Consider the following 25,245-nt stretch of genomic DNA (forward strand, 5'->3'; position numbering starts at 1 on the left):
CATAGAACCCCCCCAGTCAATGGGTTTCAGTAATGGGGGGTTAGGAATATATGCCCAATAAGTATAATTCTTTGCTTCTGCCGAAACCAGGGGTGCACCCCCTGCGATGGTTACCAGGGCAACATGACCATGATGAGGTGGGCTGGAGTCACCGGTTATTTCTGCTCAGTTTCACTCTGCGAGCTGGAATCCACACAGGTTCCGGACCTTCTCCTGGGGAGATACAACCAAACCCTCTTTCCCGTGTAACTAACGTTCCCGGTGACCAAGCACTTGTTAATGGCTCTGCCACCAAATCACAGGCTTAGTTGTATTTGTGGATGTCACCTGAAAACGTCGCTCAGCTGTAGTTTCCATAGTTTGTGTCGAAATATTAAAAAATTGAGAGTAGATAAAGCTTTATTCAATATTGTTTATTGTCCTGTGGCGTTTCCCCCTTTTTGTTTTTGTATCGCATGTTTAAGTGATTGATTAGCCCTCTCCATTATGGCCTGTCTTGTGGGTTATAGGGAATGTCAGTAGAATGTTTTATAGATCAAATTTCAATCAGTTTTCCAATTAAATGCATTGTTGGAATGTTCTACTGGTATAAGCAGGGCCATTATCAGTTTTTACAGTTTTTGGTAGTTTTATAACAGCAAAACAACCAGATAAATGTCTTTGTATATGTTTTGTGGAGTGAGCAGTGGCCCATATAAATTGACAGAATGTATCAATAGTCATATGTACATAAGAGAGTTTACCAAAAGAAGATACATGAGTTACATCCATTATAACTATGGATTTTATATGAAACTGTGTATCATCATTATATCAGTGGCTCAGTCACACATTTGATAATGTAAGGGACAACCTTTCTTGAAACAGGCAATGTAGAAACCAATATAGTTAGCAGTAATAGTAAAATCATAAATAAGAATTTAAGTCAAGAACTTTTTTAGGTATAGCCCAGTGACATCTTTAAGTCATGTGACTTAGTTTGTTAAATGACTATAGCTTGTTAATTTCCTGGTTGTAGATTCTGGAGCATCTGATCTTTATTTAAAGACTGGTTACTGAGATAAGTTTTAGAAACAAACTTAGAGTGTCCTTTTTAATGAAGGACCTTTTTAATTTACGTTAATGAAGCCTCTTAGCAATGTAACATAACCATAAGGAATTATCTAAGAAGTGAGTCTTAGTAAATACAGATCTTAATTAACAAAACTAGAATTTAAGATTCAGTGAAACATTAGAAGTCATAGGCCTGACATCAATTGGGTGGATATTTCTTTTCGAGCTCCCCAGTATACTCTTGCCTGGAGAATCCCAGGGACGGGGGAGCCTGGTGGGCTGCCCTCTATGGGGTCACACAGAGTCGGACACAACTGAAGCGACTTAGCGGCAGCAGCAGCAGCAGTATACTCTTGAGATTTTTGTATAGGTCTGGAGACAGTCTTTTTTTTTTTTTTTAACCTTGATGAGGCTGTTCAGAACGCAAATGTATCTAATTTCTAGAGGGACAAGGCAGAGAGAACAGAAAAATGTTTTAATTTTATCCTCAGGTGTAAATCACTAAATTGTTTTAAACCATCAGTGACTTGAGGAGAAGAGCTTTTTTATATCTGAAAACAAAGATTAGAAGCCAGTAATATGCCGGACAAAAGTCATGAAAATTGTAGTCATATTTAGCGGTCTGTTCAATCTCAGGTAACCAACCCCTTTCTTTTGTGGTCCTTGCCTGATGACCGAGGACGTCAGTAAAAACGATAGTCTCCAAGAAGTTTGTGAAGTTTTTTGTCAATGTCTGTACGACCTGTCTAGCAAAGTGGGTGCCCCAATCACTGGAGACTGCAGAAAATGTATTTTAACCTTTTTTTTTTTTTTTTTCATTGTGAAATGTTAACCCTACAGCCAGGAAAGGCTTTACTCTATCAAATAAAAGTGAGGTTTGTCAGGGAGCCGGGAAAAGCCAAGCGGCAGTCTTGGACTTCCCATAGCCCCGACTGTTTGGTTTATAGCCATTTTTTATTCATATTAAATTTTCTGAGAGGGGTTCATTTTGTAGAAGCAGAGTGAGCTTTGTCTACGTGTGCCATAGTTTCCATAAACCATTGTGAAATAACACTCATTCATTTTATCAAAGTAACAAAAGATTTTAAAAACAAGTATGAATCACTTAAAGACAAAGAAGTTTACATAGTCTGTTATCAAAAGCCATATTCCATGAAGACTTTGTTTTTAAACAGGAAGAGAAAATCAAATTCCAGATTAGTACTAGCTTATATTCATTGTGAAACAATAGTTATTCACTTAGTCAAAGTAACAATAAAAGATTTCAAAGGCAGTTTAATGTCTTAAGAATCTTGTATCATACACAAAACTCTCTTCCACTTGTCACAAACCTTTTTAACACTTCTGTATTCATCACTCTGCCCATTTAGAGAACAGCCACTTGTAAGTTCAGAAGTACTTCCTTTGTCCTTAATAGAATGTAATTCCATTCCTTATACCTTTTTGTTAAAAACACACATTTTTTTTTTTAGCAACCATGGACTGTCTTGTATATTAGCCTTTTATAGATTGGTGAACATAAATGAATGATATATGCATGAGGGAATTGCTGTCGCACTGGGTGTAAAGCCTTGGCTACAAACTTTTGACAAATAGTTGGACTGTTAAGCATATCTTGAGGTAATACAGTCCATTGAAATCTTTTATGTGGCTCCTTTAAATTAATGGAAAGAACTGAAAAGTCCAATCTAAGCTGATCATCAGGGTGTAAAGGAATAGTAAAAACCAATCTTTGAGATCAATTACAAATGCCAGTTTCTTGGAATCATATTAGGATTAGGTAGATCAGGTTGTAAAGCACCCATTAAAGCAACAATAACAGGATTGCTGCTCTGCTGCTGCTAAGTCACTTCAGTTGTGTCCGACTCCGTGCGACCCCATAGACGGCAGCCCACCCGGCTTCCCCATCCCTGGGATTCTCCAGGCGAGAACACTGGAGTGGGTTGCCATTTCCTTCTCCAGTGCATGAAAGTGAAAAGGGAAAGTGAAGTCGCTTAGTCGTGTCCGACTCTCAGCTACCCCATAGACTGCAGCCTACCAGGCTCCTCTGTCCATGGGATTTTCCAGGTAAGAGTACTGGAGTGGGGTGCCATTGCCTTCTCCAAATAACAGCATTAATAGCTCTCAAATCAGTAAGCATTTTCCATTTACCAGATTTGTATAATAAACACTGGAGAATTCCAAGGGCTAAAGGACTCAATAATATGTCCCTTGCTAAGTTGTTCATTAAGTAATTTATGTAAAGCCTCCAATTTTTCTTGTTTTAGAAGCCACTGCTCTATCCACACAGGTTGATCAGTTTTCCAATTAAGAGGTATAGGTGGGTGGAGGAAGATTAATAGGAGCAGTGGCCATTGGTGAAAAAGGGGGCGGTTTGAAATCTTGAGCAAAGGATAAATTCTTCCTTTTTGATTTTTGCCCAGTCCCAATCTTGGTATATAACCTTGATTGAACATAATTTGATGACTGGCCTCGCTATATTGATTTTGCGGTTTTTTCAAGAGTCATCATCGCTTTCATCAAAAGAATCAGAAGTCTGCAAAGGCTACAGTACCGACTGAATTAATGCCCATGTTCTCCAAATAGAAACAGGGAGCAGAGTTCCTCTTGTATGTTCTTTCTTTAACTTGGCTCCAACCTTTTCCCAGACTTTTAAATCTAAGGTCCCTATTGGCAGGAACCAGAAGCAATATTTATCCACTGCTTGTAACAATTCTTGGAGAAGGAAATGGCAACCCACTCCAGTACTCTTGCCTGGAAAATTCCATGGACTGAGGAGCCTAGTAGGCTACAGTCCGTGGGGTCACAAAGAGTCAGACACGACTGAGCGACTTCACTTTGTAACAATTCTAATAATTGCCCTTCACTAATAGAAGCTCCTCCTGCTTTCAAGAGCTGTCTTAATAAACAAATACATGGGCGATAGTGTTCTGCACTCTCAACATTTCCCATTTTAACCCTAGTTAAGTGCCTGAGGATTTACCAGTGGGGATTTTCAGAGGCCTCTCAACCGTCTCAGGTTCTGCGTCGCTGTATTTTCACTTTCGCTTGTAGCAGTCTTGCGCTCCAGCCCAGTGTTGGGCTCCAGGCACCTGTTGCCCTAAAGGTCCAGGAGCGAGTGACGAGAATGAAAAGAGAACATGAAAAATCTGGTGCAATGGGTCAGGGGACCTGCAGCCTCTATTGGACTGAGGTGCAGAGTCCACTCTGCGTCCAGCTTTTATTCCTGACTGCAGACTACAAAACTCTCTTTGATCTATCTTTCCCAAGACACTACACTGACACAGTCCAGATCCCCTTGTTTTCACCCCAGGCCGTTCCCTCCTGGGACAGTCTCGGGAACAATCAGCAAGTGCGTGGGCAGCGTTCATACCTGACGCCAACCCGGTGTTCCAAGGTCCATGCTTTCATGATCCCAGTCATACTCCCTTCTGGGTCTGGCCTTGGGGTCTGTAACAAGACAATTATTCGAAGAAAAACATGAAAAATGGTTTTCATCATTGTTGATATATCATCAACACAGTTTCTTGATATCTGCTGTTTTTCCAGGTGCTATTTCTATGAAATTTCTCAAGACTGTGAAAGTACATTATTAGAAATTCCCGCTACAGTAGTACAAGAATACCCCTCGGCCAACACCCAGACAGTGCTGGAACAAGCTGCCTTATCATTCTGTGCACTCCCTCCATAAATGCACCCCGAGGTCCTCAGGCTCTTCTCCCTTGGAGATCTTATACGGGAGACCACCCCCGAGATAGAAAAGCTCAAGGGGGACCACCAACAACTAGCTGACCTGGAGATGTCCCGACACCTCCAGGCCCTGGGAAAAGTCTTCCACCGTATCTTCCGATAAACCTTAGAAAGGACACCCATTCCTTTGGGCAATTGGCTTCATCCCTATCAGCCAGGAGATGAGGTATAGGTTAAAGATTAGAAAAAAAAAAAAAACCCCACTTCAGCCAGTTTGGTCAGGCCCTCACATGGTCGTCCTGGCAACCCCTACTGCTGTTAATGTTATAGGCATCATCCCTTGGACCCACCACACCAGAGTCAAGAAGGCAGCAGCTTCCTGTGATGGGGACAGCTGGAAAGCAGTTCGGGACCCCAAAAACCTCCTCAAGGTCTGGTTCCAACGGCCCTCACCCACGAAAGACACTGAGCCCTGCTCTAGTCACTCCGGAAGCTGAGTAGCCCACGCACGGCAGAAGCATGAGAATTCTTCAGCCTTGCTCCAGCCACACTCCGGCAGCTGGCTGGTCAACGCACGGCAGAAGCTTGAGGATCCAGCTATGAAAATATCAATGGATTTTCATTGTCAACCCTGCCTCTACCCCTGATTGCTAGTTTTGCTGTGCTCTTCGATATAGGACTAGCTTCAGTCACACCCCAAGACTGGGATTTGGGTCAGAAGCTGTGGTTAGCTGTCTGTTATCTCATCAGAGTGGGAAGCCTCATTCTTATTAGATGTCTTTTATGATTGATTGTCCCTACTAACTAAACTGTTCACAGTATAGCTGACCCCCCCCTTCACAATAGGCTCAGTTGCTGTAGCCATGACAACCCAAAGATGGGGGAACCTTTTGCTAGTGTTCAGTTATCTGTTATGTGCAGGCTGCTTTGCAGCCCCTTGCTGTCCCTTGCTGTGACATGGTGCCGTTCCTTATCCATCATGCACCTGTCAACATTACAGTCAACCCTTGGAAAATCGCTTACTCACCCAACAGCTAGAACAATGTATAGATAGCCAATCCTATAGGCCGATCACCCACTGCCTCCATGACCATGCACTGTATGTCCAGGGGCCTGGGCGCCGAAAATGTTTCCAGTCACGCCCCCACTGCCGCTGCCTTTCCCCCACCAGAGGATCCAAACCCCGGGTGGCATCCCAACACCATGGCATCGCCACCATGCCCCTGCGCCTCCTTCTACCCCCAAATGCCACGCAGATGTTACAACCCAGAACAGGTGTCTGTCTGCCAACTGGAAGAACCTCCTGGCAGGGACAATAATGCAGACAAACGAAATCATGGACCAACTTTGCCCTGAAAAGTCAGGCTCTGCTGCTGGCAGTGGGACCAGGTCACAGAGTTCACCCCCTAGACCCCTGTCTGTACCGGGTTCGCAACGCAGCTCATCGCCTTGTTAATGACACCAGCCCCAGCTGGCCAGGGACTGCTGCTGGCTTTGCTCATCCTTAGGCACTCCACGGTACTTAGCTACACCAGTACCATTGAATAACGCAACAGCCATAGGAACTCCTGTAGATCCACTCTTACAAGGGCCAGTCTTAAGGGTAAATGTGTTAACTCAAAAGGCTCCAGAATGCTTTACGAATGATGGAGGAACTGAACCTGTAGGCCATTTAGCCAGGGACCAATGCAATCAAACTTTAAAAGGTGAGTGGCCCACTCATTCTCCCACAAACACAATAAGATGCTGCCCATCAAGGCCTTTTCTTCGTGGGACAGATGCTTACTTACGTCTACCTGTCAATTGGATGGGTATCTGCGCCTTGGCTTTCCTCACTCCCCAGATGAATATTGGCCCTGACAACCAGACTCTCACCGTACCTCTGGCAGCACAAACGCGGTCAAAAAGAGCCATCCAGTCTATACCCCTACTAGCTGGTCTGGGAATCACAGCTGGGACAGGCATGGGAATAGGAGGAATTGCTTCATCAACCACCTTCTACCATACGCTATCCAAGGACTTCACAGACGACACTGAGAGAGTGGCCAGTTCTTTAGTGGCCTTGTAGGACCAATTAGATTCCCTAGAATAGGAGAAGGCTACACCTACTGACAGCTGAAAAGGGAGGACTCTGCCTCTTCTTAAATGAAGAATGTTGCTTTTACGTAAAACCAACCAGGAATAGTCAGGGACATGGCCCAACAGCTAAGGGAATGAATCATAAAAAGGAGAGAGGAACTAGCAAATTCCTGGGATAACTGCAACATCTGGAGCTGGGCATCGTGGCTTCTGCCTTTAACCGGTGCTCTCTTCATGATCTTCGCAGTGCTCTTCTCTGACCCTTGTATTCGCAGTGCTATTTCCCAGTTCATAACTTATTGAATTAAATCCATAAAGTTACAAATGGCCATAGCTCAACATAGCCCCCTGAACGATGGGGAGCTCTGAATGTCCTACCAAAACATGAGATGATGCTTTCTACGAGTGACAGAAGCATCGAGAAGGGGGAATGAAGAGGAAAAGGCAAAATTTTACTTAACCTCCTGGTCCTTCTGCCTTTGTAACTCAGCTTGCTCCTTGCAAAGTCTGGATCACGTGGGTCTCAGAAAGTGGGGACTCAGAATTCTGGAAACTGGAGATTATCTCACTCACCCTTGTCCTGCTCTTTGCAATTGCCCAATCCCTGCAAACCCAAAAACCCGTTTAATCATGCCTGTTCATGTATAAAAACTCTATAGCCCCTTTGTCCAAGGTTCAGAGCTTGGAGTGTTAACTCCTCTGGGCCCGCTGGCTTAATAAACCTGAGTTCTCCAACTCTGAGTGTGGGGCTTGGTTTCTCAAGTACTGGTTTCTGCAACAACACCCAAGCTCTCAGGACAGATCAGAAGTGTGTTAGAAGGAAGGAAGGGTGTCCTAGTTGGGAAGGTGACAAAATGCCAGCTGGTGTGACAACAAACTGTGGAAAATTCTTAAGAAGATGGAAATACCCAACCCCCTGACCTGCCTCCTGAGAAATCTGTAAGCAGGTCAAGAAGCAACAGTTAGAACTGGACATGCAACAACAGAATGGTTCTAAATCAGGGAAGGAGTACATCAAGGCTGTATGTTGTCACCCTGCTTATTTAACTCATATGCAGAGTACATCATGAGAAACGCTGGACTGGATGAAGCACAAGCTGGAATTAAGATTGCCGGGAGAAATATCACTAACCTCAGATATGCAGATGACACCACCCTTATGGCAGAAAGCGAAGAACTAAAGAGCCTCTTGATAAAAGTGAAAGAGGAAAGTGAAAAAGTTGGTTTAAAACTCAACATTCAGAAAACTAAGATCATGGCGTCTGGTTCCCTCAGTTCATGGCAAATAGATAGAGAAACAGTGGAAACAGTGGCAGACTTTATCTTTGGGGGCTCCAAAACCACTGCAGATGGTGATTGCAGCCATGAAATTAAAAGACGCTTGCTCATTGGAAGAAAAGTTATAACCAACCTAGACAGCATATTCAAAAGCAGAGACATTACTTTGCCAACAAAGGTCCATCTAGTCAATGCTATGGTTTTTCCAGTAGTCATGTATGGACATGAGAGTTGGACTATAAAGAAAGCTGAGTGCTGAAGAACTGATGCTTTTGAACTGTGGTGTTGGAGAAGACTCTTGAGAGTCCTTGGACTGCAAGGAGATCCAACCAGTCCATTCTAAAGGAGATCAGCCCTCAATATTCACTGGAAGGACTGATGCTGAAGCTGAAACTCCAATACTTTGGCCATCTGATGTGAAGAACTGACTCATTTGAAAAGACCCTGATGCTGGGAAAGATTGAAGGTGGGAGGAGAAGGGGACGACAGAGGATGAGATGATTGGATGGCATCATCGACTCGATGGACATGAGTCTGAGCAAACTCCAGGGTTTGGTGATGGACAGGGAGGCCTGGCATGCTGCAGCCAATAGGGTGGCAAAGAGTCAGACATGACTGAGTGACTGAACTGACTGAACTGAGCAGTGTCCCTGAGACCAGCCAGGCCACTTTCCTCAAAACCACTAGTGCCCCAGAAAACCTTGCCTGCAGACTGCACAGCCTGACCGCTGCTCAGTCAGCACTCAGCCCCGTGCAGCCGCCAGCCCTTCTCCGGCAGGATCATGAGAGGCATGGCGGTGCTGACAGGCCCTCTCCACAGATGGGTAAGCTGAGGCCTGGTTGCAAGAAGCCGCCGCTGTGTCCCTGGCTCCTTCAGAGTGCTCTGCTTGCCCTGGGGGCTTATTCATCACCCAATGGGGACAGAGCTTCTGTTCTGTCCCAGGCCCTGCCCTCCGAGAGCAGAGATGCCCAGAGTCACAATGGCCTGACCAGCACCACAGAGTGCAGGGGTGGGGGGAAGGTTGCGATGGATTCAGGCCTCTCAGCCCAGCGGGGCCTGGTGTTGCCCCTGCTCCTGAGGTTCATGAAAAGGTAGACATTCAGATTTCTTTCTCCATCTTTCAGTTGTAGTGAAATATACAGATTTACCATTTTAACCACGTTCAAGTGTATAGCCGATGGCATTATGTACGTTCAGTGTTGGGCAGCCCTCCGTCTCCAGAACTCTTCATCTTCTCACACAAACTCCTTACCCGTCAGACACTAACTCCAATGCCCCTCCCGCCGCCCCAGGCCCCCACCCTCTGCTTTCTATGAATTTAGCTGCTCTAGGGACCTCAGGCCGCTAGAATCAGGCAGTACTTGTCCTCTTGTGTCCAGCCTGTTTGACCCGGCATAATGCCCTCAAGGTTCAGCTGTGTTGTAGCAGGGGTCAGCGCTTCTTTCCTTTTTATGCTGAATAGGACACAATGGAACACCTTTTCTCTATCCATTCATCCGCTGGTGGACACTGGGTTGTTTCACCTTTTCGGCTGCCGTGGACATGAGTATGCAAGCAGGGACTCAGGCACTTGTACACTCCTGTTCACAGCAGCACTGGCCAAAACACAGATTGCTTTTTTGGCCACACCACGTGGCATGGGGAATCCAGTTCCCTGACCAGAGATCAAACCTGTCCCCCCCTGCATTGGAAGCATGGAGTCTTAACACTGGACCGCCAGGGAATCCCCCAGGTTTTTTTTTTTTTTTTCAGTGTGGATTTGGCCAATTGAAAAAACAAACACAAGCATGCAGATCTGACTGGAGGGCTGGATTCCACCCTGGTGCGCAGCCATGCTGGTCTCAGAGCCAAGTGGCCTGCCTGGAGTTCAGCGTGGCCCCCACCCTACCCCCGAGGCTCTCCTCCCCCTCTCAGAGACCGAACCTCTCCTCACGGAATAGTTTGCAACCTCAGAGCCAGCGCCGGACAGCGTGGGAACGAGCCCCAGAGGGGAGAGCAGGTCCCGCGGCCGGTGCTGTCCGCTGGGTTTCTGTCTGCGGGGCTCCTGCCCCCAAGCCAAGGCTCCCTTCTGCAGGTGGGTCCACGAGGACCCTGGTGGTCCAGGGGCCTCTGTTCAGAGCACCCTGTGCCTGTGCCCTGAGCCATGTGGCCTCTGACCCCGGAACGCTCTTCCCACGTCTTCTCGTAGTGTCCCCAGCTCGTCCTCTGGAGCCAGGCTCAGAGTCACCTCCACAGGGTGGCCAGACGGCCGGGCCAGGCCACCCGCAGTCCCACCCACCCGAGCTTTTGTTCTGTGGTCATGTGGCATGTGGGGTCTCCGATCCCTGAGCAGGAATTGAACCTGTGCTCCCCACATTGGCAGGCGAAGTCTTAACCACTGGACCACCAGGGAAGTCTCACCCGAGCCTCTGAGTTGGCTCCTCCTGCAGCTGGGATGGGCTCTGACCTTGGCCCTGTCCTGCCAGCCTTAGCTCAAGGCTGCACTGTCCCGGGCTCCTGACTTAAGATTACAACCCCCACCCCGCCCCCCGCCTCCCATACCCCCTGTCATCCCCACCCCCTCACCAGAGCGCCTTCCAGCTTTGATTTACCCCATAGACTTGAGCAGCTACTGCTGCTGCTGCTGCTAAGTCACTTCAGTCGTATCTGACTCTGTGCGACCCCGTAGATGGCAGCCCACCAGGCTCCCCTGTCCCTGGGATTCTCCAGGCAAGAACACTGGAGTGGGTTGCCATTTCCTTCTCCAATGCATGAAAGTGAAAAGTGAAAGTGAAGTAGCTCAGTCGTGTCCAACAATCAGCGACCCCATGGACTGCAGCCTCCCACGCTCCTCCGTCCATGGGATTCTCTAGATTAGATTTATTCGCTCATATTGTTTCTTCTGTCCCCACTGGCATCTCTGCCACAGGGGCAGGATGGCTTCAGGATTGTTCGCAGCTGTATTGCAGCAGGTGTTCAGTAGACTTCGCTGGATACTGAAGGGATACTCCTGATCATTATCGATCACATCAAGGGATGTCTGCCCTGCCCGGCCGGTGCCCACAGCTGAGATGCCGGGGAAGGGGTGGGGCGCAAGTCACTCCTTTGGACTGAACTCTGCTGGCTCTGGCGGCTTGCCCTCGGGTACCTCTGCAGCCCTACCTGCCACTCCCAGCTCCCTGCAAATTCACCAGCGGCCCGAGATGGCCTGGCAGGGACACGGAGAGTGGGTGGCAGGGTGGGCAGCCCATCCATCTCCAGTCCCGGCGAAGAGATGCCCAGCCAGATTGCCTGGCATGCGTCTGGCATACAGCAGGGTCAGGGTGGGGACTCGATGAATATTCTGTTTGAATGAATGCTGGATCAGGCCAAGGGCTCCACTCCTTGGGAACTGGGGAGCCGGTCTGGGGGTGTCCCTTTTCCAGGACTTGTGCCAGGAATTTTCCACTGGCTTTTCTGGACTTCCTTTCTCCCCATCTTCCTGGCCACCCCGTCTCGAGGACAGCAACATCTCAGGGCACATGCCTGCCCCTTGGGTCACCTGGGCAGTGGAGCAGAATGGCAGGAGAAGCTGGCACAGAGAGGAACCAGAGAGGCAGGGGGTGGTGCAGCCGGTCCCCAGTGGAATTCTCCAGACTCAAGTCTCCCTCATTGGTTTATTCACTGGACAAGCATCCACTGAGCACCAGTGGGCACCAAGTACCAACCCAGGTCCGTGGGGAGCCTCCTTACCATCTGTCCTTCTGGGAGTCGTAGCACAGGGCACCCACCCTCAGGAGTGCCCTCCAGGGTCCACACCCTCCACCCCCTCCCTCCTACCCCCGTCCCAGGCCTCTGTGCCCATCGGCCCAGGACACCATGCTGTCATTACCTGCTCACCTGCCTCCAACCCCCGGGAGATGTGTGCAGCCTGAGGGTAGGACCTGATGTCAGCCCAGGACCTGGCACACAGCAGGTGTCCAGTAAATGCCTGCGGGGTGAGCTGGGGAGGCCAGCCGCCTTAGTTGCAGGAAGGGAGTGGGCTGGAGGAACATGAGGGGCACAGAGGTGGACCCAGGCCAGAGAGCGGGTGGAGGAGGGGGCCGGGGGGGGACGCCCTCCCCTTACCTCGCTGGCATTGCGGCCCGGATCCCAGTGGAGGTGCCCCTCACCCGGGCCACCCTGTCTCCCCGCAGTCTCCCTGCCCCCAGTCCTGGGACAGAGGTGAGTGAGTCGGGCGCCCCACCCTGGCCTTGTCTTTGGGTAGAGTGGAGCAAGGGCCTCCACGCAGCAGGAGGGCATCTCTGGATCCAGGTTTGAGTTGTCTCCTGCCCGCCCCACTGAAAGCAGGGGCCAGTAAGATACCAAGGACCGACCTTGGTACCGACCATCTCCAGGGAGTCTCGCAGGCTTGCAGAAGCCCTGACAACCCAAGAAGGTGGGCAGGCTCTGAGGGGGTGCAGGATGTGTGCTGGCTAAGCCGTGGTGTTGGAAGAAGCCCTGGTGGGCAGTCTGCCCACTGAGGACCCTCATGGCAAGCCCTCCCAGCGCCCTGACTCACCCACCAGCCGCTTACTCCCTCTCTCTCTCCCCCAACCTTGGGCTTCCCTCCCCTGCGGCCCCCATCCCCAGCCTCTGCAGGGTCAATTCCAGCCTTTCCTTCAGCCTCTCCCATTTAAAAAGGAAAATTATTTACTCCTGGCTGTGTGGGGTCTTCATCGCTGTGCATGGGCTTTCTCCAGTTGCGGCGAGCGGGGGCTGCTTTTCCTTGCAGCGTGTTCTCAAGGTGGTGGCTTCTCTTGTTGCAGAGCATGGGCTCTAGGGCACGAGGGCACAGTCAGTGTGGCTCATGGACTTAGTTGCTCCGAGGCATGTGGGATCTTCCAGGACCAGGGGTCGAACAGGTTTCCCCTGCACTGGCAGGCAGATTCTTAACCACTGGACGGCCAGGGAAGTCCCAGCCTCCCTTTCAAGGTCCTCTTTTCTGGGCAGCCCTCACTCGCTGCCCTCGTCCCCTGCCAACATCATGTGCCTCCCCTGGACTCCCACCTACCCAGCACTTCTGAGCCCGGTTGGTCCATCTACTGGACTGGCGTCCAAAACGGGGTTCACCTCGGGGTTCCTCCACTCACCAGCTGGGAGGCCTTGGGTAAGTCACTAACCTCCCTAAGTGGGTTCAGTTTCCTCATCTGTAGAATGGGAATAATAATAGAGACTTCGCAGACTAAAGGAGGTGGCTTTGTTTTCATGGCTGCAGCCACCATCCACGGTGATTATAGAGCCCATGAAGAGGAAATCTGTCTCTGCTTCCACCCTTTCCCCTTCTATTTGCCATGAAGTCATGGGGTCAGATGCCATGATCTTAGTTTTCTTTAATATTTAGTTTTAAGTTGGCTTTTTCACTCTCCTCCTTCACCCTCATCAGGAGGTTCTTTAGTTCCTCTTTGCTTTCTGCCATTAGAGTGGTATCACCTGCATATCTGAGGTTGTTGACGTTTCTCCTGCCTATCTTGATTCCAGCTTGTAACTCATCCAGCCCGGATTTCTCATGATGAGCTCAGTGTAGAGGTTAAATAAACAGCGTGACAGCAGACAGGCTGGTCGCACTCCTTTCTCAATCCTGAACCAATCGGTTGTTTCATACAGGGTTCTAACTGTTGCTGCTTGACCTGCATACAGGTTTCTCAGGAGACAGGTACGATCATCTGGTATTTCCATCTCTTGAAGAACTTTCCACAGTTTGTTATGATCCACACAGTCATAGGCTTTAGCATAGTTGATGAAACAGAGTAGTTACTAAGTCAGGTCTGACTCTTTTTGACCTCATGGACTGCAGCACACCAGACTTCCCTGTCCTTCACTATTTCCTGGAGTTTGTTCAAACTCATGTCCATTGAGTCGGTGATGTCATCCAACCATCTCATCCTCTGTCGTCCCCTTCTCCTCCTGTCCTCAATCTTTCCCAGCATCGGGGTCTTTTCCAATGAGTCAGTTCTTCACATTAGCTGGCCAAAGTATTGGAGCTTCAGCTTCAGCATCAGTCCTTCCAATGAATAATCAGGGTTGATTTCCTTTAGGATGGACTAGTTTACCCCCTGTAACGTCCATTCACAGCGAAGGCCAGCGCAAAGTTTGTGGATGAAATGACACAAGGTCAGAGATACACAGTTTGTCTTGGAGACAGCCCCACTCCTCTTGCTTCGGGTGCGGGTGTCTGGAGGGCAGACTGCAGGGTGGGGCCTCCGGGATCAGGCGGGCAGGCTCCTCAGGGAAGCACCTGGATCCAACACCATCCCCGCTCCTGGGGCTTCCCATCAAGCACCACCCAGCAGCCCTCTGACCCCAGTGAGGAGTGGGGGAGCAGTCCCGGGAGACCAGGGGCTGGGGGTGCTGTGGGGCCTCCTGGCCTCTGCAGGCAGCCACATCCATCTCGGCTGCCTGGACAGCTGGCTGCCTGGATAGCTGGCTGCCCTACCTGGGCGTCCCAGACATCCAGGTGAGATGAGTCCTCTGGCTGCCCAGTGACGGGGCCCACAGGAAAGGGGACCGGGAACAGGTGGCTCCTGGGGGCCTGATTCATGGGCCTTCGGGAAGTGGGTTAACGGGATCCGGGATCCGGAGCCCCGGGCTGAGCCAGGTCTCCCGCTGAGTCACAGGCCCGTTAGGGAGCCTCTGGCAGCCCCTCATCGGCCCCCACCCCCACCCCAAGGCCCCCGGGGCCTTCCCAACAGCCCACACCCAGCTTCCCCGCCAGCAGGGTCCAGCGCCTCCCTTTCAAGCTTGGGGGGCCTTCCTCTGCCCCGCCCCCCCCAGTCAACGTCAAGGCCCAGCCTAGACCCCGGGGCCCAGGGTCCCTGCTTGCCCCTGCAGAGCCCCATGCAGGCCCCAGGTAGAGGGAGCAGCTGGAAGCCCACCCCCCAGACCCCTTAACGGCTTATTTCCTCCCTGAAGCCCCACCCCTCCCTGTGACCTACCGCCACTCACTCGGGGGACTGGTCCGACGGCATTCCGCCTCCCAGGATAAAACCTAGGGCGGCCTGCAGGGGAACAAGGCACTCCCGTCAGCGCGCCATGGTGGTTCCCGCGACTCCCCCCCCCTGGGGGCGCCCTGCCTCGGGGTCCTGGCCTCCCTGTTGATTCTGGCCGCTCCAGGTGAGTCCTGTGGGCCTGCTGGCCTGGACCTCCCCCACTGCCCACCCCGCACTTCCTCCCTGGTCCTGCTGAGTCCCTCCTCTCCTCCCCTCTGCTGTCTCGCTCTGTTTTGTAAGTTGCCTGCTCTGAGCCTCAGTTTCCCCTGCAGCCGTGAGAAGCACAGGAAACACTGCAGGTACCCGTAGGCCCGGTCAGCGCTCAGGGCTCTTGGCTCGGCTTCTGCTTTACCCTCTTCCCCTCCACTCCTGTCTCCCCTGTCTCCTCAGTCCACTGCTGGGGAGGCAGCATCCAGACCTGGGTTCTCATGCTCACCCCCTGTGAGACCCCCACCCCAGACCTGGCCCCCACGGCCCCCAGGGCACAGGCTGGACACAAAGCTACGGGGAGGCCGAGGCCGCCGCTCACAGCCAGGGCCTGAGGTTTCTGCCAGCCCTGCCCAGGCTCCGGGAAATGCCCCACCCGGGCAACGCGACCCTGAGGCCCTGGGACTCAGCCACTGGGGAGGGTTGCAGGGCACGGGAGAGCCCCTCCACCGGCCTGACCCTTTCTTTCTTTTGCCCTCAGCCACCATGGATGCTATCAAGACAGCCGGTGAGTCTGAGCTGACCTCAGGGAAGCAGTGGGGGAGGAAGCCTGTGTGTCTGTCTGTCGGGGGCAGGTCAGGAGTGGGCAGTGGGGCAGGAGAGGGTTTGAGCTGGAGAAGAAGGCACCCAGGAGAGGAGGCCCAGAGGGTCAAGGAGGAGAGGCGGGGTGTGTATGTGTGTGTGTGTGTGTGTGGAGCAGGGAGTGACTGAGCCTCCCTAGCAGCTGAAAGGACCAGGGAACTAGAGGATGAAGTGCCCAGCTCGGGGAGGGCAGAGGACGGAAGGGGCAGGCGGGCAGGCGGCCAGACCGGGTTGAAGGGAGAGCGGTGCACAGGCCTCGGTGCGCGAAGCGGGGAAGGGGAGCTGGAAGGGGGATAGACAGCACCCAGACTTTGACAGACCCCTTACCGCCAGGCCCCCCAGCCTGCGGGAAGCGCCTGCAGCTGAACCGGATCGTGGGAGGCGAGGACAGCTCGGACGCCGAGTGGCCCTGGGTTGTGAGCATCCGGAAGAACGGCACCCACCACTGCGCGGGCTCCCTGCTCACCAGCCGCTGGGTGCTCACGGCCGCCCACTGCTTCAAGGAGTACGTGCGCCCCGCCCGCCCCTCCACCCGGTTTCCCGGACCCCAGGCTGCCCACCCAGCCCCGGTTTCCAGGCCTCTGGCCGGTCTTGAGTCCCTCAGGAGAGCTCTGGCTTCCACCCAGAAGCCTCTTTTGCACGCAGTGTGTGTGTCCCCAGGCCTGTCTGGCTCTTTGTGATCCCATGGACTATAGCCTTCCAGGCTCCAATGTCCATGGGATTTCCCAGACAAGAATACTGGAGTGGGTAGCCATTCCCTTCTCCAGGGGTTCATCCTGACCCAGGGATCGAACCCCTATCTCCTGCATTGCAGACAGGTTTCTTTACCACTGAGCCACCAGGGAAGCCCCCCTTTTGTGCTCCAGGGGCCTTCATGTGCATGCCATTCCTCAGAAACCCTTCCCCAGGCCCTTCCTGGGCTGATGCCAACCCCAACCCTCTTCCTTTTAGTAATCTGGACAAACCAACCCAGTTCTCTGTGCTGCTGGGAGCCTGGCAGCTGGGGAACCCTGGCCCAAGGTCCCAGGAGGTGGGTATCGCCTGGGCACAGCCCCACCCTGTGTACTCCTGGAAGGAGGGCTCCCGCGCTGACATCGCCCTGGTGCGCCTGGAGCGCGCCATCCAGTTCTCTGAGCGCGTCCTGCCCATCTGCCTGCCCGACTCCACCGTCCAGCTCTCTCCGGACACCAACTGCTGGATTGCCGGCTGGGGGAGCGTCCACGATGGAGGTGCGGCTTCTTCCGGGGCCGGGGTGGGTGGGGACAGAGGGTAGCAAACACTGGGAGATACAGGTCCCATGGGTGGCAAAGAACAAAGGCCAGGGGCCGAGCATGATCCAGAGGAAAAAAGATGGTCTGCAGCCCAGAGATGTGATGACCTAGAAACCAAGGTGGACAACTTCAGATCAGTTCTAGTTAAAAGGTAACTTAAGCTGTGTTCTGACTGCCAGATCAACCAGGCTATGAAGTGATATAGGAGAGACTGATAGAAGGTTTCTGGGGCTTCTCATGTAGCTCAGTGGTTAAAAATTCGCCTGCCAATGCAGGAGACACCAGAAATGCCGGTTCTATCCCTGGGTTGGAAAGATCCCCTGGAGAAGGAAATGATAACCTGCTCCAGTATTCTTGCCTGGAAAATCCCAAGAACAGAGGAGTCTGGAGGGCTACAGTCCATGGGGTTGCAAAGAGTCAGACACCACTTAGTGACTGAGCACACCCACTAGAGATTTCTATGGGGCCAAGCCCAAGCCGGTGAATATGAAAACAGCCCTGAGATTCCAAGTCAGAAATAGGTACCCCCTGGTGGCATCAGGACACAATTGCAGGCAAAATTCCCAGGAAAAAAAATGCAATCTCCAGAAGGGTAAAATATAATTGACAACCCAAGCCTGGAAGTTTGGAAAACCTCATCTAGAACACAGAGCAGATTAGAAAGTAAGAAGCAGAAAGGCTGTATTGTGTGTGTGTGTGTGTGTGTGTGTTTATAGAGAGAGAGGGAGAGAGGAGAGACTAAGAAAGGACAAAATGTAAGAAAATGGGACTTAACCAGATTTCAGAAGAATTAAGAGAAATGACACCATTTTGGGTATCTGGGGAATCCCACTGACACTGAAGTTTCAGCCAGCCTCCCCATGGTCATTCTTAGGGGCTCCTGTGAAAGCTAGATTTATGGATTGGGGAACCTGACCAACCAACCCTAGGGTCTGCAATCCCTCTAGGGGATGGGGAGGTCCTTCAAGTCCCGATAACATTCAACACCAAGCGGCCATTAGTCTGTAGCAGTCCTCAACCTGGATAAAGTAGTGCCTGAGACAGGACAAGCAGGGTCATTGGTTTGAACCTTCTTGTGGGCATCAGAGATCTCATTAAAGGTTCAGAATTTCAAGCTGCACACTCCTTTAGGATTCAGTAGGTCCAGAGTGGAGTCCTGGAATTTGGGTTTTCTGCGGGCATCGTGGCCGAGCCTGACAGAGTTGATCCATTTACCCTTTGAGAAATGCTCCTAAGGGGGATGGCGGGGACTGAGGAGGCCAGCAGGAGAGCCTCCCAAGCCTGACTCTCTCCTCTCTGCTCCCAGTGCCCCTGTCCCACCCTCAGACCCTCCAGAAGCTGAAGGTCCCCATCATCGACTCAGCCACCTGCAGCCGCCTGTACTGGCGGGGAGCCGGGCAGGGCGCCATCACCGAGGACATGCTGTGTGCTGGCTACCTGGAGGGGGAGCGCGACGCCTGTCTGGTGAGCACTTTCCTCCTTCCCGGCCCTGCCCCACTCAGCTCCATCACCCCTCACCTTGCTGGGCCTCCGTCTAGCATCTGCCCTGACCTGGCAGTCCCCCTAGAGAGATGCCTACAGAACCCGGCCCCAGCCTGGCTGAGCCCTTCTTTCCTTTGTTCATACATCAGACATGGTGAGAATGGGGTGTGCCTGACCCCGTTCTCAGGGAGCCGCATCCAAGGAGGGGGTGCTGTGGTCCTGGCACCCCCCAGCGGGCTACAGGGAGGAGGATGGCGGACTGTGGGACCTTGCACACCCGGTCTGAGACACTCTTCTTTCTGAGCCGTGGTTTCCTCATCAGTGAGGCAGATCACAACCCTCGCTCCATGCCTCCAGGGCTGTGAGGGAGAAGGTCTAGCACTAGGTGCTTCTCACCAGGAGTGAGCCTGGGAAGGGGGCCCTCCCTGCCCCGGGGCGCTAGTTAGGGCTTTGCCGGTCCAGGCCCCAGGGTCTGGAGAAATGGCCCGTCTGCCACCTGCTGCGGCGCGAGTGCTGGGCTCTGCCCACCCCTTGGCCCATGCGGACCCCTCACCTTCCTTCCTTTCCGCAGGGCGATTCCGGAGGCCCCCTGATGTGCCAGGTGGAGGGCACCTGGCTGCTGGCGGGCGTCATCAGCTGGGGCGAGGGCTGTGCGCAGCGCAACCGGCCCGGGGTCTACATCAGTCTGGCCGCCCACCGCTCCTGGGTGCAGAGGATCGTGCAGGGAGTGCAGCTCCGCGGGCGCTCGCAGCGGGGCGGGCCCACAGGCCGCCGGGGCCGGGCCCTGGGGGCGCGGCGCCCTCGCGGGGCCGAGAGGCGCCGCGCGGACTAGGGACCCGGGGAGACCTCTTGCCATCTCCTCCGTTGTAAATAAGCCGTCTACCTCTGGGGGGCGCCCGCGACCCGGCGCCGGATCGCCTCCGCGGGAGGTCCCGCCCCTCCCCGGGCTCAGGCCCCACCCCTTAGGCCCGGAGCGCCTTTGTGTATATACACGTCAACGCTTTTTACAGTTATTTGTAACCGCACCCACGTATCTTATTTATTCCTCCAACTTCAATAAATTATTTATTCCCCGTTCTGAGTCGTTCACTCATGTCCAACTCTGCAACCCCAAGGCCTGTAGCCTGCCAGGCTCCTCTGTCCATGAGATTCTCCAGGCAAGAATACTGGAGTGGGTTGCCGTTTCCTTCTCCAGGGGATCTTCCCGACCCAGGGATCCAACCCGGGCCTCTAGCATTGCAGGCAGATTCTTTACCGTCTGAGCCACCAGGGAAACCCATTTATTTATTATTTATTCCCCAGTTCCTGTTTTTTTCCCCTGGGTATGTGGACATTGGTCAGCAGGGATCCGGTTGGGGTTAAAATGGGGGCAGGCAGGTAGCAGTTTAAATGGTGGCCTGGCCAGGGAGCCAGGCGTCCTACCCACCTAGGAGTCAACATCCTGACCTCTGACCTTTGCACTGTCCTTTCATAACCCCCTCCCACCAGGGAGGCCAGCAGGGAGAGGAGACAGGAGGCCCAGCTCTGTCACCTGAAAGCTAGGTGGGGCTGCAGGGCCAGGCAGGCCCACAACCTGCCTGTTGAATTTTGGAAATGGGGCTGGCTGGGAGAACCCCCCAAACACACAAGAGAGTGGGGTGTTCCCCTCCGCCCGGCCCGCAGAACCAGGTGTCTCAGATTTGGGCCGAGGCAGCCAGGGCTCCCAGAAGGTGACTCACCGAGTGACTCACTGCAGACTCTCTGAATCCTCCCTCAGAAGGACGGAGGAGAAAAACAATGAGACAGCAGGTCTCTGCTTGGGGGCTGGGGGAGCCTTGAGTCACCTCAGCTGCCCCCACGGGTGGGGCTGGGAGCCCAGCCCTAGGCCACCAGGGGGTCTGCCTGGGACCAGCTAGTGCTCACGCAGGCTCCCCTTTCCCAAGGCCTGCCCTTCCTCCCAGGGCCTGGGAGGCCGAGCCCTTTCTGGGACCCTGTGCCAGCCCCACCCAGGCTTCCCAGCATACAGAGAGAGGGCTGGGTGGTTGGTTTGCTGAGTGTGTGCGAGAGATTTTTTCCAACAGGAAGACACATAGGCCCAGCCGTGAAGGAGACAGAGATGCATGGCTGCCTCAGGGCCCCCAGTGAAAGATTCAGTGCAGTGGACTCGAGAAGGCAGTACCGATGTGGTTGGTAGGTAGGTATCCTTTACTGGCAGCACTGTTTTTAAGACTTTCGTTCGTATTTTTTTTTTTTTAATCACCCCTGTGTTAATACTGGGCTTCCCTGGTGACTCAGTGGTATAGAATCTGGGTGCAATGCAGAAGACACAGAAGGCTCAGGTTCGATCCCTGGGTTATCAGAAAAATCCCCTAGAGGAAGGCATGGCAACCCACCCCAGTATTCTCGCCTGGAGAATCCCATCAACAGAGGAGCCTGGCAGGCTGCAGTCAGTCCATGGGGTGGAAAAGAGTCAAACACGCCTGAGTCAACTTGGCACCCACTCACGCATCTGGTTAATATCAGATCAAGGTAAATGCTGTGGGGTTGCTCTTATTAACACACACTGGGACTTCCCCGTTTGCCTGGTAGTTAAGAATCCGCCTTCCCATGCAGGAGACTTGGGTTTGATCCTTGGCTGAGGAACTAGGATTCCTCATGCCTCGGGGCAACTAAGCCCGCATGTTGCAACTAGCGAGCCCAAACGCTCTAGAGCTGCGTGCCACAGCTAGAGAGGCCCGGGTGTTACAGTGGGGCTCCTGCATGCCGCCACTGGGACCTGGGACAGCCCGATAAAGAAAGAAATGTTAAGCGAGTAAACAAACGCTGATCTGGCCTGGGAACCGGCCTGGGAAGCGAGCAGGTGGCTCCGGTGTGGCCCCTTCCCTCTGTGTGTCCCTCTTTGTCGCCACGCTTCCCTCGTCCCCTTCCCCCCCTCTCTGGGCTCAGTCCTCCGCCACCTCGTCCGTCGCCCTCCCTGCCTCGTTTTCCCCCCTGTCCGCCAGGGTCTCCCTCTGCTCCTCGCTCCCCCACGCCCTGCCCCTGTCTGCTTACCCTTTCTCTGTCTCCCTCTCTGTTGTCTGTCCCCCGGCTTCTTGTGCCTCAGTTTCCCCCATGCCCCATCCCTCACCACCCTCCACCCCTGCCTCCAATGCCGTCGCAACCGAAGCCTCTGAGAAGGCCACACATTTGAGCCCCCTTGGTGGCAGACTCCTTTGGTTGGCTAAGGCAAAACTCATTCCAATGCCCCTCCCTTGCTTCCTCTACCAAAGAGACTGGGAAAGCTAGATACTCCCTTCCAAAGTCTCCTGCAAGGTCGCCATGGAAGCAGACATCTGATGGGTGGTTTCTTGGGAAGACTTTGTTGTTGTTGTTGTTTTTCTGATAGAAGGGACCTATTCAGCTGGCATGATCCTTTCCCACCATCCTCCTTCTAAGATGCAGATGTAATACCTAGCCTTTAGCAGCCATCTTATCACCATGAGGCTACGAATTGATGTGCTAAATTAACAGTGAATAAAGATTCAGAAGCTGTGGGTGTAAGGATGTGGTTGAGAATCTGCCTGTATCCTTCTTGTGTGCTATTAAGCCACTGCTGGTCAGCTATTCTTTTACTGCAGCTAAATGCTTTTGAATAGTTTTAGATTTACAGAAAAATTTTGGCTTTTTACAGAAAACTCTTTTCGTTGTTATGGAAACAGATTATAAAGGTTTTGAGCTCACAGCTGCCCACAAGAGCTTTGGACCTTCAGGGGGTGCCCCCATTAGTTTCAGGTTTTCATGTCATGCTTACTCAAGAGCAAATTATCAAGTCTTTTTGAGAATCCATTGCTTTTTGAGCAATGCAGGGGATGTAGGTTCAGGGCAACTAAGCCCCCACACAGCCAAATAAAAAGTAAGTAAATAAATAAATATTAAAAGAGTAAGTCTTTTTTTTTCTTTTTTTCTCTCCCTTTCCTGCTCAAAGCCTCCCAGTCAATGCTGCAGCCCGAGGTGGCAACTGAAGGAATTTCATCATTGCCCCTGTAGATGGTGCCCTTATAAGCTCATCAATCTCCAGGCCAAGAGCAACATCTCCCCAAGCTCCCCAGACTGCCTGGGGAGTGTGGGATTCTACATAAAGGTGGAGAGAATGGTTTTTCCCAGCTTCGAGCCAAACTTTGCTACCAGTGCCCAGGTGGTTGTGCTCATAGCATCACAAAGTTGCTCATGGGAACTAGGACTGGGCTGTGAGTAGGACCTTCAAAGCCTGCAACCTTAGACCTCACGTGACGACACCAGGCAGACTGGCAGTGAGCTAGTGAGTAAGAGCACAATCAGGGCACGGGGGAGGGCAGCGTGTGTCAGACTGTGGGGGCCAAGTTCATCTGCATCACCTCTCAACCTTGACGCAATGGGCGAGTAGGTCTGATTTCCTGTCGGCAGCCACGAAACAATTATGCACAGACAAACCAGGGCAAATACCAGTTTTCAGGGACACAGTTGTCTCAATTCATGCTGAGTAGGGAATAATCACTTTCACAGAACATAGTCTATTTTGCTGGTTCTTCCTCATTTTCTCACCCTCTCCGTGGTGGATACCCCAACTTCAGTGCTGGGGCTTCTCTGCTCCTTCAACTCCTTGTATCCCTGGGTGATAGCATCTGCTTTCTCAGTTCTGCCCACCATCCATAAAGGTGACTCCAGAGTTCTCTCCCCCATGTCCACTCAAATACTCAACATCCCCTGGTACATATCATATCATATAGCCATCTCAACCTTATTATGACTCCAAACAAATCTCAATATTCCCTCTCAAACTTGCTCCACTGATGGAATTTCCCATCTCAACACAAGGCAACCGTCCTTCCTTCCAACCGCTCAGTTTAGGAACCTCAGAATATAGACAACGCCTAGGGTCGGCAATGACACCTAGCAACTGGAGTGAAAAGTGATCTCACCCCCTGGGGAAAAGATGCTCACTGTTTCATATAAGGTTGACTATCCACGCAGCAATCCTACTCCTAAGGCTGATCCAAGATAGAAGAGAACATACTCACACAAAATCTGTCTGCAGATATTTATAACAGCTTTATTCAGAATCGACAAAAAGTGAAAGCAACCCAAGTGTTTCTTCAGCTGTGATAAGCAAACTGTGGTCCGTCCGTTCAGTAGAATTCTACTCCTCAGCAAAAAGGAACAAACTATAGTCCACACGGGGCTTCTCAGGTGGTGTTAGTGGTAAAGAGCCTACCTGCTAATGCAGGAGCCGTAAGAGACTTGGGTTCCATCCCTGGATCGGGAAGGTCCACTGGAGGAGGGCATGGCAACCCACTCCAGTGTTCTTGCCTGGAGAATCCCATAGACAGAGGAGCCTGGTGGGCTACAGTCCACAGGATCACAGAGTTAGACACGACTGATGCGACTCTGTACGCACGCATGCACACACAACATGGTGAATTTTAAGCACATGCTGCTGAGGAGAGACAGCGGAACTCCAGAGGCTCCGCACCACGATTCCATCTATACGACGCTGTGCTGAAAAAGACAGCGCTGCAGGGCCAGAGAGCAGATGGGTGGCTGCCGGGGGCTGGGGTGGGGGAAGGACTGCCCCCAAAGGCGCATGGGGGGATTTTTAAATAATGACGGAACTGCCTTATATCTTGATGGCAGTGATGGTTACCTGACTGAATGCATTTACCGAATCTCGTAGGACTATAGTTTATACAAAAATGGTGATTTCGAGGGGATTTTTCTGGAGCGCTAAGACTGCGCTCCCAATGTATGGGAACTGGGCGCCATCCCTGGTCAGAGAAATAGATCCCGCGTGCCACAACTAAAGCCTGGGCAGCCAAAATAAATAAATTTTTTTTTAAAGAATTGCATTTCTTAAAAAATGATGACGTTTATTCTATGTAAACTGTATCTCCATGAAGTGGAAGTGTAGTCTCTTAGTCGTGTCTGACTCTTTGTGACCCCATGGACTGTAGCCCACCAGGCTCCTCTGTGCGTGGAGTTCTCCGGGCAAGCATACTGGAGTGTGGGTAACCATTCACTTCACCAGGTTATCTTCCCTATCCAGGGATCGAACCCAGGTCTCCTGCATTGCAGGCAGATTCTTTACTATCTGAGCCACCAGGGCAGCCCATACCTCCATAAAACTGATTTTTCAAAAATCCCAACACAAAAACATGTAGTCTTCCTTTCTCTTCTCTTCTTCTCATTCTCTAAGTTCAAGCCATCAGCAAATCCTGTGGGTTCTGTCCCATCTCCAAAATATGTCCAGACCTGGTCACTCCTTCGCGCGCCGTCCCAAGCCCCTCTCCTCTTTATCCCAGTTTCTGTCATGGCCTCCTGTCTGGTCCCTCCTACTTCTGCTGTTATTCCCTCCAGGCTGTTCTCAACACAGCAACCAGGGTGGTTCTCCTGAAACCAAAGTCGGGGACTTCTCTGGTGGTCCAGTGCTTAAGAATCCGCCTGCCAGTACAGGGGAAACCGGTTCAATCCCTGGTCCTGGAAGATTCCGGACATGCTGCGGGGCAACTAAGCCCATGCGCCAGAAGTACCGAGCCCGAGTGTTGCAACTACTGAAGCCTAAGCCCATGCGCCACAAGTATCGAGCCCGAGTGCTGCAACTACTGAAGCCCACGTGCCCAGAGCC

The 25,245-nt window shown here is 52.2% G+C and overlaps 2 protein-coding genes across 5 annotated transcripts in view; one reads left to right on the forward strand and one right to left on the reverse strand.

The window, feature by feature from the left end:
* Nucleotides 1-398: 398 nt before the first annotated feature.
* The window catches only part of LOC107131805 (collagen alpha-1(III) chain), a 29,241-nt gene continuing 4,394 nt past the window's right edge, over nucleotides 399-25,245 (reverse strand). Inside the window, exons 2-6 of one of the 4 annotated variants that reach the window (XM_059881512.1) lie at nucleotides 19,183-19,331; nucleotides 16,204-17,254; nucleotides 4,427-15,096; nucleotides 4,037-4,153; nucleotides 399-1,493 (exon numbers count right to left, since the gene is read on the reverse strand). The gene's annotated coding sequence lies outside the window, so the exon portion shown is untranslated. Of the gene's footprint in view, nucleotides 4,154-4,426; nucleotides 15,097-16,203; nucleotides 17,255-19,182; nucleotides 19,332-19,785; nucleotides 25,062-25,245 lie in introns of those variants that run through there. The other 3 variants (XM_059881511.1, XM_059881510.1, XM_059881514.1) reach the window with 3 other exon arrangements.
* Nucleotides 15,084-19,706, forward strand: PRSS22 (serine protease 22). The gene is made up of 6 exons (XM_002697927.6): nucleotides 15,084-15,211; nucleotides 15,776-15,802; nucleotides 16,210-16,381; nucleotides 16,828-17,105; nucleotides 18,454-18,611; nucleotides 19,201-19,706. The coding sequence occupies exons 2-6, from the start codon at nucleotides 15,781-15,783 to the stop codon at nucleotides 19,459-19,461; spliced, it is 891 nt and encodes a 296-aa protein (XP_002697973.3). The 5' UTR covers nucleotides 15,084-15,211; nucleotides 15,776-15,780; the 3' UTR covers nucleotides 19,462-19,706.

Source organism: Bos taurus, chromosome 25 (genome assembly GCF_002263795.3).
Source record: "Bos taurus isolate L1 Dominette 01449 registration number 42190680 breed Hereford chromosome 25, ARS-UCD2.0, whole genome shotgun sequence".
In the NCBI taxonomy this organism is placed as follows: Eukaryota; Metazoa; Chordata; class Mammalia; order Artiodactyla; family Bovidae; genus Bos; species Bos taurus.

Coding starts and splice junctions, on each gene's coding strand:
- PRSS22 (XM_002697927.6), top strand. CDS start 15,781: ATGGATGCTATCAAGACAGCCG. Junction 16,382..16,827: donor GCCGCCCACTGCTTCAAGGA/GTACGTGCGCCC, acceptor TCTTCCTTTTAG/TAATCTGGACAAACCAACCC. Junction 18,612..19,200: donor GGGAGCGCGACGCCTGTCTG/GTGAGCACTTTC, acceptor TCCTTTCCGCAG/GGCGATTCCGGAGGCCCCCT.